The sequence below is a fragment of the Pagrus major genome, chromosome 9 (assembly GCF_040436345.1).
Source record: "Pagrus major chromosome 9, Pma_NU_1.0".
NCBI classification, from domain to species: domain Eukaryota; kingdom Metazoa; phylum Chordata; class Actinopteri; order Spariformes; family Sparidae; genus Pagrus; species Pagrus major.
The window spans coordinates 27914678-27927025 of NC_133223.1; the positions used below are offsets into that span (position 1 = coordinate 27914678).

The 12348-nt window shown below is 39.6% G+C and overlaps 1 protein-coding gene across 1 annotated transcript in view; it reads left to right on the forward strand.

Annotated features, from left to right (window-relative positions):
* The window catches only part of dnah7 (dynein, axonemal, heavy chain 7), a 77030-nt gene that overhangs the window by 23642 nt on the left and 41040 nt on the right, over positions 1–12348 (forward strand). The window contains exons 23-33 of the mRNA XM_073474307.1: positions 625–837; positions 920–1029; positions 2375–2543; positions 3098–3200; positions 3963–4090; positions 4260–4472; positions 4812–4910; positions 5257–5505; positions 6609–6758; positions 10358–10540; positions 12095–12271. Coding sequence (XP_073330408.1) covers positions 625–837; positions 920–1029; positions 2375–2543; positions 3098–3200; positions 3963–4090; positions 4260–4472; positions 4812–4910; positions 5257–5505; positions 6609–6758; positions 10358–10540; positions 12095–12271 — 1794 coding nt within the window. The remainder of the gene's footprint in view (positions 1–624; positions 838–919; positions 1030–2374; positions 2544–3097; positions 3201–3962; positions 4091–4259; positions 4473–4811; positions 4911–5256; positions 5506–6608; positions 6759–10357; positions 10541–12094; positions 12272–12348) is intronic.

The following is a 12348-nucleotide window of genomic DNA, read 5'->3' on the forward strand; positions in this document are numbered from 1 at the left end:
CAAGTCATGCAAATCACAGTTTACACCGTTTTACTATGCAACAGACTCAATATTTTTGACAGACAGACATAACCCACATACCCACACACATTATTCTGTTGAAAAGCAAGTGAGCAAACCAGCGTGCTTTTCTGAAACACATCATCAAACGGTATGCTCTAAGTTCCATGTCATCTGTATCAAAGCTGTAACCATGGCGACGTATGATGTGAAGTATGTCATTTCAGACACATTGCGTGAGACCACTTAAAGGATTTAAAAGGTTGTCAAGATGAGGTCAACAAATGTCTGATCACTTTTGGATAAACTGTATGACAAACAGATTACCTTTCAATGAGTGTGCTACTTACAGTAATGACTTACCCAGTGGCATTTTCTACAAGCTGTCATCCAATTCAAAACAGTCCAGCTTTAAACACAGAGACCGAGGTGGGTCTCTGTGTTTCTCGTCACTGATAGTAGTATGGCGTTTATCTCTTGGACATCTTGACAGTGATGAACGTAGTAGTCGTTTGAAGACATCAAACTTGTGACCTTCATAGATGGGGTCTTGATAGCATTCTCCCTGTCTTGATAAACTTCAGCATGCTCTGTCTTCTTTTTAATCATGCCTCTCTCCCTCAGGCGTTAGATGCCTACCTGGAGCAGAACAACAGACAGATTGACGACATCGTGGCACTTGTACGAGGCAAGCTCTCCAAGCAGAACAGGGTGACCCTCGGAGCCCTTGTCGTGCTGGATGTCCACGCCAGGGATGTGCTCGCTACACTGGTGCAAAAGGGGATCAGTGACGAGAATGACTTTGAGTGGCTTAGCCAACTGCGCTACTACTGGGTGGTATGTAAAAGAGGAAGGGGTTGTTTGGGGATTCATTTCAACTGATTGATTGACTTCTGAACTCTGCATCACACTTATGCAGGAAAACCACCTCCAGACCAAGATGATCAATGCTGGTTTACCTTATGGTTATGAATACCTGGGCAACACTCCACGTCTGGTCATTACCCCACTCACTGACCGCTGCTACCGGTAAAGATACTACACAAGACCGCTCAACAAATGTATTTGTCAGGATGCTTGTAGCTAAAAGTATTGTCTTTACAATGACTCTGCGTTCTTCAAGTTAGAGATAACTACATATTCACTTGTACACTATTAATCAATCACCTGCCTTGTTATTCTGGCTTAAAAAAAACACTCTTCCCACATTCTTGTCCCGTTTTAGATGCTAAATTCCTCTTTTTGTCCACCTTCTTATTAGCCTGTTAATGTGACAGCTTGTTGTTTCTGAGCTACTGAGAGTTCATTCTTACTGTGCACCTGGAAATAATTAATGGTCATCAAAATTGTTTGTTTGTGCACAATGCTCCTCAGCTACACACACAGGCAATTCGCCAAGTTTTTAAAGATTACAGCTCCAACTTGGATGACTACTATCTCCATAACGAAAGGCCACAGTAACAATATTGACTTTGTAATAATTATGTTAAAGTTATATTGATTTTATAAGGCTGTAAATATGCATTTTAAACAGTAATCATGCTGTTTGTACTGTTTTTCAAAGCTGAATCTAGAAGCCGATCAATCCTATTACTAATAATTATTTTTTTTATTTATTGTGTCAGTAGTAACTCAGTGTTTACCTTATCTGTTCTTTTAACTCCTAAGGTAGTCTACTCTGATTTTGCATCGAACATTGATCAAGTCAGTGGTAAAAACAATTTTTTTGACGGGAAAAGTCCAGTATATTTCATATATTAATGATTACCAGATAATCGGTTGTTAAGGCAGTAGACCATCAATTCATGATGTTGCTTTACATTTGCATCCCTTGTTTAAAATGATAAAGAAAATGTGGTTTGAAAACAAAACACAAAAAACACATTTAATTGTGTGACCGATCACCTCTTACCATGTGAGATAATGACATGCATACACTGTGCTGTAACTTGCCAAAACTTTGTGGTCTGCACTTCAATTGTGGTCTCTAAAATGTTGTGTCGTCAAAGTTTACAAATTATTTTGAAAACCTGAAAACAATCACTGCCTCACTTCACCAATAAATAATTGTCAATTCCCTGTAATGCAGTGTAAAATCCACCCACATTACAGTATATGAAAATATGAGGCTCCAGTGATTCTGAAAGTTTATCACTCAACAGCTCAACCGGCTTCCTCAATACTGCTTCCCTGCAGTGAAGCCTGCAGTCACTTCAACATCTTATTGAGTTTTTTGACAGCGAGCTGGAGTGGACCTATTTTGACAGATAAAAATATATGTACATAGCACAGTCATGAGACACGTCATCACATAAATCACTGACAGGCCGTAAGGTATTCATGAGCCTTCTCTTGTCCATTCCTCCTTTTTCAGCACTTTGTTTGGTGCCCTCCACCTCCATTTGGGAGGGGCCCCTGAGGGCCCTGCTGGCACAGGAAAAACGGAGACAACCAAAGACTTGGCCAAAGCTGTGGCAAAGCAGTGTGTAGTCTTCAACTGCTCTGATGGACTGGACTACATTGCTCTGGGCAAGTTCTTTAAAGTGGGTAAAACTCTTTCACGATAAGTTAGAATTACTAGAATTTTCTTACTACGTGCTCTCCAAACTTTAACGCTCACACACAGCTGTGAATGAACACATCAGTAAAAGCTGATGCACACTATTTCCAGTAGAGAAACCAAGCATGTAGAAGAAATAGTTTACTAAGCAGATATTCACTCTTCAGATGGAAGTGCGCCAGAACAGATACTTCCACCATGGAATATACCAGTAGTCTTACTATCAGCACTTCAAAGAGTCCCATGCTGATTTCCCCCTGTCACAGAACTGCACACAAACATTTTAATGTCACTGTATACAAAACACAACAATGTATCATTACAAATACATTGTAATACCGTAATAAAGGTGTTTGATGATGTAAATGCAGTATATATACAATATATGTAGTATATGAAATATATGCCACACTTATTAAGTGCTAAAAATCCAATTTTTTATTTTTTTACACTGATATTGCCTACACCTTACTGAAATGTTGTCCCACCTGCCGCTCAAACAGTTGTATTTGTGTGTGTCTGTGTATGTGTGACCAGGGCCTTTTGTCTTGCGGAGCTTGGGCCTGCTTTGATGAGTTTAACCGCATTGACTTGGAGGTGCTGTCTGTGGTGGCTCAACAGATTCTCACTATACAGCGAGGTTTGTGCTGTTTTTTTCTCTCCTTTTTTAGTATATTGTTTTTGACTTCCCGGCTTTTTTTTTTCTCCTTTGATCTTTGCATAAGCAGCCAGTATACCAGAAACAAGTTTGGCGTATTCTCACTAGTAAAAAAAAAAAAAGCAGGTTTTTGACTACAAAGAGATGCAACACAGAGCCAGGGCAATTTGTGAAGGCTGGCCAGCAGAACTTCAAGCATAGCTTTGTTCAACGCAGCACAGCAGTGTGTCCTGTGCTACAGGCGTTGAATGACTTGCACCATAAGATGCAAGAGCCAAAGGGGATACAGATGTTTCTTCACTCGAAACGGGAGTTGGAAAATGCTAATAGGTTTCTGTTACTTAACTGCTGCTGCATTAACAATATTTTTCACAGTTAGTTCAAGACCTGGAGTTTTTACTTAAATCCAAAATGTGTTATGTGTTGTACAGGTTATAAAACCTTCTCAAGCAAATTTGTGATTTGGGAAAATTAAATTGACTTGACACTACTACTGTGACCAATTAAAAAGCCCAGCCTATCACCTGGATTTGTCATCTTTTGATATGGTGTACAGTTGTGGCATCTACGGAGTGTCTATGGATATAATCCTCTGGGTGTGCTCATTACAAAAAAGTGTCCAAAGAATCTGCAGTAGGAATGAAGACCTGAGCCTACTCTTATCTTCAACTGTCTGACTCTGAGTTGAAAGGCCCAAAGTACAAGTTAAATACACACTGTGTCTAACTGCATCTGTGTGTCCAGGTATTGCTGCCCATTCTGAGATGCTGCTGTTTGAAGGGACGGAGCTAAAACTCAACCCCTCCTGTGCTGTGTTCATTACTATGAATCCTGGATACGCTGGTCGCTCTGAGCTACCAGACAACCTCAAGGTAGACTCAGTTTCTCAGCCATTTCTTTCTATCTAAATGTCCAAATAGTGAGCCACATTCACATAATTCTGAGGAGTTTGAATTACAGCATTTAATGTTTCTTGCATTAAAGTAGCTCAAGATATAGTCTCGAAATATTACTGATGTAAAAACTGTCTCCTTGCACCAGGCTCTCTTCAGGACTGTGGCTATGATGGTACCAGACTATGCAATGATCGCGGAGATTGTGCTCTACTCGTGCGGCTTTGTGACTGCGCGGCCCCTGTCTGTGAAAATTGTGGCCACTTATCGACTCTGTTCTGAGCAGCTTTCCTCGCAGCATCACTACGACTATGGGATGAGGGCTGTCAAGTCTGTGTTGACTGCTGCTGGAAACCTCAAGGTATCTCATTACTGATTCATTATGATGTGATAGGATGGAATTTTTGGTTGATTTACTGAAATATTTAACCTGATATACACTTTACATATTATCTCTTTCAGTGTGTTCCATATTGACTGAGCACAGACACTAAGTTTGTTGCATTTTATTTTAAAATCCACTCTTGGAAAACAGGGGTGTCATTTAGACACTAACTACGTCTTTGCAGTGACTTTACAGTGACATTTGTCTTCAGTAAGCTCTGCAGTTCAACCACTTCTTATTACATCTCTGTGTTGTGCCCTTTTTACTTGTATTTTCTCATCTCGTTTTCTCCTCTTCGGGTGTGTTGCACTGCAGCTCGCTTTTCCAGAGGAGAATGAAGACACCCTGTTGCTGAGATCCATTATCGACGTCAATCTACCCAAGTTCCTGGCCCATGATCTGAAGCTGTTTGAGGTGCGACAGGGTTGAGCTCCTCCTGTCTTGATTAATGGAGCGATACACATCAAGTGATGTCTGCCCATGTTAATTCCAGTCAGTTCATTTGGAACCATGACGCACAAGGACAATTTAAGTCTGTTTGAGTCACAAAGGTTCACTGGATTATGTGTGTGTGTGTGTGTGTGTGTGTGCGAGTTTCTGAAAATGTGTGTGATCATCATTTGTCGAACTATCTCAATGTGAATCTCTGTATGCATGGGAGTAAGGTTGTATTTAAAACCATGTTAAAGTATGTGTGTTCTCTCATTCAACTCAATCTTCTCCTTTACTGGCTCCCATCTACTTTACTTTTCCATTTCAGGGTATCACCTCTGACCTCTTTCCGGGGGTCCAGCTTCCAAATCGAGACTACCGCGTTCTGCTGGAGGCCATCGAGGAAAACTGCCAGCGCATGAACCTGCAAGTCACCGATTTCTTTGCTGAGAAAATCCTGCAGATCTTTGAGATGATGATAGTGAGGCATGGTTTCATGCTGGTGGGCGAGCCCTTTGGAGGCAAGACCAGTGCCTATCGTGTGCTGGCAGCAGCCCTTCACGACGTCTGTGAAAAGGTATGATACCCTGGGCTGTAGAGGAAGGTGGTCGCTGTGTTCTTAATCTGTTCACGATAAGAATTAAGAAAGTAAATCTTGCTATTCAAACTGTGGTAGTTGGCAAAATATAGAAAGAATTGTGATGTAAATTAATGGCAACGAAAGTGGAGAAAAATGGGACGTTAAACTGTATGTCAGCATACTCCATTTCATGATTCCTTGCATACTACTTAGTCTTGATCAATAGCTGTTCTACAATACTTTGTTTTCTTCGTTGTGTTCCCGTAGTTGTCCTTGAGGTCCAACTTATTTATAATGTTCCTGTCGGGTATTAACTTGGTCAATTTGTCAGGAATCGTCATTTGGATGGTTAACCAAGCATTTTTTAATTGTATTTTATTACAGATTTTGTTGGGGTTTCCTGAGTCCTTGGGACATGAACTTGCTCAGTCAGTAAAGGAAAAAAATAAATTAAAAAATGATATAAACCTTCATGTCTAGTAAAAATATGCGTTACACTCAATATCCAAGGCTTATCTGAGCTACATGTTTGTCCCAAGTAAACACATCCATCCAATTTGTCAGAGCTGTTAGTCTTTGTTTAGTAGTTATCGATCTCACGGTGAAGAGCAGAACTGGCTTGTTGTATTTACATGGCTGAGAGGGCTGAGAGGCATCCCACCAAGGAGACAGATGAAGGCCTGCTGATGGAACGCCTGGGAATGCCACATTTATCATCGTCATCCTTGTTGCTGCACATCCACTGATCATGTCCAACCCCCCTCCCCTTTCTCTCCTTTTTTGTTGTTTTTTTTTTTCTTCAGCAGCTCACTTTACTCATTGTTTTTAACTCAAAGTGACACCTTGTCTGAAAAGCTGTTTGTTGCGGTTTTTGCTTCTTTTTCCTCCATTAGCAGAAGTCCTGTCATACGGACGCTAATCTTCAAGCGATTCAGTCGTGCCAAAGACAAGTTGGTCAAATGAGTGGCTCGTCATGCTCATTTCTGCAGTTTTTTTTCAAGAATGTATTTATACACTGTATGTGTCTATCTATTTTTTATGCATCCCATTCTTGAGTTTATGATATCTCTGTGTCTTCTTTATGTCTGCTTTCACACCAGGGTTTGATGGATGAGAACCAGGTACAGATCACAGTTATCAATCCTAAATCCATCACCATGGGCCAACTGTATGGGCAGTTTGACCCCGTCTCTCACGAGTGGTCTGACGGCATCCTCGCCGTCAGCTACAGATCCTTTGCTTCTTCTCAGGTAAGATGGCTGCCCAGAGTATACTGTATTGGTTTAAACTCTTTGAGGTTCAAACACAAGGAAAAAAACATGCACTATTGTATAACTTGTGAGGACCAAGTTGATTAAACGATACAGATGTGCAGGGTTAGTCACACACCACCTGTTCTTCTCTGTGATACAAAGCACCTGAAGTCCAACATAATTGCACATTATTCATCCATGTTGATATATGTGGTAAAATTTACATATTCATATAATATGTCACGCTGCACAAACTCCTCTATAGAGCCAATTGAGCATAGGAACTGTAGGAGCCCTAACATCACACGTTGGCTCCCACAGCTTTTCATCTGCTTAATACTGTGTATGTTTAATGTTGGCTTTGACTGAAACCATCTTTTTATACACAAATCCCGTTGGGGAGACTGTGGTAAAGTTGATTAATTATCTCCAACGGAAGAAAAGAAAATGGTGTCTCATTCAGGAATCCAAAAACCGAGACCAGACCAAATGCCGTATTTCAAAATTGTATTTAGGTTTTTTTGAAGAATCTATAATGAATATCTCCAAAGCAAAATCTTCAGAGCCATGTTATGTGTCTGTTATGTTATGTATCAAAACAAGCTCTCGTTTTTTTAATTTTTTCTCATACTCTTGATACTCACAGACACATTTAATGAATGCATTTCTATTGAAAATGATTTACCTAGTAAACAAACACAAAGCAAAAGTACCGTTGCTGTTGTTATGTGTAATTCTACATGCCTTGCAGACAGTTTATAAGAGTGGTTCACTGGAACTATATTTGAATTGTGTCCTGCCAGTCAGTCAGAATTAGACAGTACTTTGTGCCGAATTGGTATACAACTTATGTAAACAGTCCTCTGGGTTTGTTATGATGGAACGCTAAGCTGAAAACCTTGTTGGTGTTTATCGGAGTGGCTCCCTCAGTCATGATGGAAGGTGGGTAATCCACATCATTTATCCTCATGGAGATACCACACCTCCTCGTGAATGAGGACATGGCTGAGGAGCCGAGCTAGGAAGGTGACTTACTATTGGTATCCTCTGAGAGATTTCTCAAGGTCATTGATTGAGTCTGAGCCGGGGGTTCCTCCCTGTGATTATACAGGCAGACAAATATTCACACACCGCTCCTCTGAGATCCTTTTCTTTGGTCATGTAAAACACAGTCAGATACTGTACTGTGTGTTTGTCACTTTTCACATATGTGCCAACCAAGACTATGCTTCATAATACTTTCATTTCAGATTTTAAACAATTTCATCATCTTGTGTTATTACACACAAAACTGTTATTCTGAAACTGTTGTCCACAGCTAATGGCTTCCCTCACAACAGTCTTGATTGATGCCCTGTTTCACATATGTCAAAACAGTCAAAACTTTGTTTTGGTGAAGGAAGTTTAGCTTTCAAAGAAGCTTTAGAGTAATGTTAACATTTTATAAAGATGTTTCTCAGAGGAACATGCAGTGCGATGTCTATCATGCTGTTCAGCATCAACTTTTTGATGAAAGCTTCCAGCTTTTTAGTTATATGTCAAACTGGGCTTCTGACATCATACTGTACATTGGATCTTTAAACTTCTGTATGATGTTCTACTGTTTACACTTCTATTCCTCACAGTCATCACAGCTTGATTTCTGCATTTTGTTTACTTGTTACTATGTGACTGGATTTGTTGTACAGAGGTATCAGTTGTTAGTTATCCTGACCTTATCAAGTCCTATGTCCTGTTCAAATTTTATCCACTTACATGAAAATTTCCATTATGCATCAAAAAATGTTATATTAAAGTAGTGAGAGTAAATGATACATAATATCAGCATAGATCACAGACTTTAAAACCAATACTGTCTCTATGGAAACAGGCATTTGAGGCAACTTTGTGCCACTAGTTAAGGCAAAAAATATCTCGGTCTCAGCTACTTTGTGCTGCTGCTCAAAATAGACATTCAGGCTACCTACAGTACTTGTAAAGCAGCACTGAGATGACAGTAGAATTATTCTATTCCTTGAAGCCATGTGCTTCCTCCATAACAAGTAATTGAGAAAAGTGCTGCTGCACTTCCTCCTATGGCTTCAAACCTTCAAGCAAGTTATACTTGAGACACAATAGGATGTGGCCAGAGATGCAACATGCTCAAATGTTTCATGTTATAGGGAGCTGTGCAGCCAGAAGATGAGACTTAGATCCATTATTGTCTCCTCAGTCTCAGTTTACGAGTTTAGGATGGATCGTTGTACAATAGGCATGACATTCCAATTAATTTCAAGCTGGTAGAAAGAAAGGCTGCAGTGACAGGGTAAACAAAAGAAACATTCTGCTGTCTTGTTAAATTTAGATCTTTAATAACTCTCTTTCATTCACGCACACACACACACACATACACGTACGGTGATTTACTGATGGCAGTGGGTGCACGTCATAACGGAAAATCATTTGTTCGTCCTATTCTCAAATTGTTTCCAAATGAACTTGTCATTTTAAAAATTGTCTCTGTATATAAAGTTGTCATTGTACAAATTGTTTTTTTGTCAATGAATAAGGAGTGTGAGGAGTGGTTATGACAGCCGAGGCAGTACATACTGATGCAATGAAAATAGAAAACAAGAACAAGGCTGGTCTTAATTCAGTTTCAAAAAACTCATTTTCCTCTCTGTGTAGAAGTCTTTCTTTGTTTTGCTCTTTTTTTTTCTGCATCACATTTTACTAAACTAATTCTTTGTGTGCTAATCTGGAGTCAGCAGCAGTGTAGTGTATTAAACTCACTGCATACACAGTGTAATTTTCTTTCTTTTCTTTTTTCAGTGCCAACGCTCTCTGTCAGATCATTACATTACAGCGTACTCACTTCCCTCTCAAGCACCAGATGGCCCCAGCTCAGGCATCTCCATTTGTTTATATTTCAACAAATCAATTTAAAGCACAGCCCTTGCCAGTCCATTTAACTGGGGAAGAGACTCTTGTTGTCATCCCCCATTATGAGAGTGTAGGTGTTAATTTCATTCATTTAGCAAACATTCTTCGCTAGCATTATAATGCACAGGATATGTTTCGTGACCTTGAAAGTATGCACACAGATTTCTGTCAGAGGGAAGGTAATGGAAACAGTATGTGCATACGATTAAAGGATACCGGCACTGTCTTCATAAACCAAGAACGTGAGTTCTTTTCGTGCACTTTTAAGCCCCCCTTCTAAACTTTAAAGCACCATGAATACTTAAGAAATTTAGCATATTTTAGTTTGTCTTTTCCTTGAAGTAAAAAGCTCCTCCTCCTCAGGGTTTAAAAGTGTTTATCTGTCAGACTGTTTGTGCCTCCTTACATCCATACATTCCTCCTTCCATCTGTCAAGCTGCCTCTACATCAATTATCACACAATTTTACACTTTAGACCAATTAGCTATATTTGTTTGATAGGGAATGTGTATTTACCTTTTGGTTAGCTAGAATAAATAAACTCAAGCAGGTAAGTAGGTAACCAATGGGGTCAATGTGGTGACTGTGACCTTTCTTTTGATGTAATTGTGCCATAAATTGTCCTGAAAATGTTCCCTCAGTGTGTGAGCAATCCTATTTCTTTCTCCTCTCAGAGCCCCGACAGAAAATGGCTCATCTTTGACGGCCCAGTGGACGCAGTGTGGATTGAGAATATGAACACAGTACTCGACGACAACAAGAAGCTGTGTCTGATGAGCGGTGAGATCATTCAGATGTCACCACAAATGAGCCTCATCTTTGAGCCCATGGACCTGGAGGTGGCATCGCCAGCCACAGTGAGAAACACCTTTACTTTGATTAAGGGTTTCATCAGAGTTTTCTTTCTAGCAGTGATGGTATTCAATCTCTGGATATAGCTGAGGATGGAAAATATATTGTTATTTAGAAACATACATTTTTTTCTACACAGATGATCATTGAGCACATTTTTTTTAAAGATATAGCTTCATCTCATCATTCTACCAATGACACACAAATGCCCTTCATGCCTGTCTTTATTAAACACTTTCTCTAGTATTCATCTTAAATGGTCATGCCATGGTGCTGTCGGATTCATTGTCTGTTATCTACCTGAATAGAGTAGAATTTTTCAGAAAAGGAACAACTGTACGACACATTTGGGGGTTTTATTTCCTTGGGTCAGCATTTTGAGATTGTATTTAGTCTTTGATTAATCTTCACACAAGGAAGTACTCTGTTCAAGAGTCTATTAGTGTATTTTTGATCAAAATATCTTCATGCATTTAACCGTTCCAGGACTTCATGTCCTACCCGAGTGAAATCACATAACTACTTTTTCTCTGTTTCTCTTATTTCATTCCCCACTGAGGCCGTGTGAAATGGAAGTTGGCAGTAGATAAACATGTTGTGCAGGTTGTATTTTTGCTCAAGGAAATAACCAACATATTATAAATGTAGTCAGTCATAAAACTTTAAAACTTTGCAAACAAAAACATCACAGGCTTTGAAATAAATTGCAATCCTTGTATAGATCTAGAGAATACATAAAAAAAGAACAACATTTTTTAAAATTGTACCTCTCCTTATGGTCCTTTGTTGTGAGGCAGTAACAAAGGAGCTCGATTTCAATACATAGATGCCTTGAGAGAATACCTTTGCATCTCCCTGGCTCTACGTTTTTATTAAGCAGACTTCAATTTTTTATTCTCTATAGCCTGCCAGCTGTTCCTTTCAACATGGTGAATGCAGAGGCATCAACATTTTTGTGATCACAGTGAACTCCCCCTACTTTGTGCAGGGTCCCTTTTGTGCGCTGTTAATCTCTCCTTCTCTTTCTTTCCTTCATTTTTCCTCTCTTTGTCTATGAAAGTTATTTTTCTCCCTTTATGTGCTCTCTTGAAGACACACTCTTTTCTTTTTCTTTTTCATATCACATCTGCATGCCTCTTAGCTACTGCTCATACATTATGTCTTCACCCATCTCTGCTTATATTTACTCTTTTCTTCTAACTTTACCTGCACTGAAGCTTTTCTTTGGGTGGGACTTGGAGCTATGGGATCTGATTAAAAAGCTTCTCTACAGAAAAAGGCAGTAATCTATCTGTCATTACATATGAAGCACACTATTTACAGTATACACCAGTTTAAAGGATATGATATAAACTATTTGGATGAACTCCATAAATATAATGATGTTTCGTACGGCCACAAGACCACCACAATTCTCATTTTGCTTATTGATTAAGATGATAATATCTAAATTAAGATTATCACGCTGCATTAGGAATAGTATCCTTATAAATCGATTGTTCTTTGAGTACCACTGGTTCAGATGTGTGTTTTTAAGACGTGACATATGTTTGTGGCAGGTGTCTCGCTGTGGTATGATCTACATGGAGCCTCATATGCTTGGTTGGCGGCCCCTCGTGCTGTCCTGGCTCAATACCCTGCCAGCTACAGTCAGTGCAGCGCACAAAGACTTCATCACTGCCCTTTTTGACCGCCTACTGCCCGCCTGCTTACAGCTCATTCGAAAGGCCACCAAGGTGCTGAACCATCCTCAGTTAATACAGTGTATTTTCCAGCTGGAGTTGGTTGGCAAATAAAAGAAAATATTTTTCTC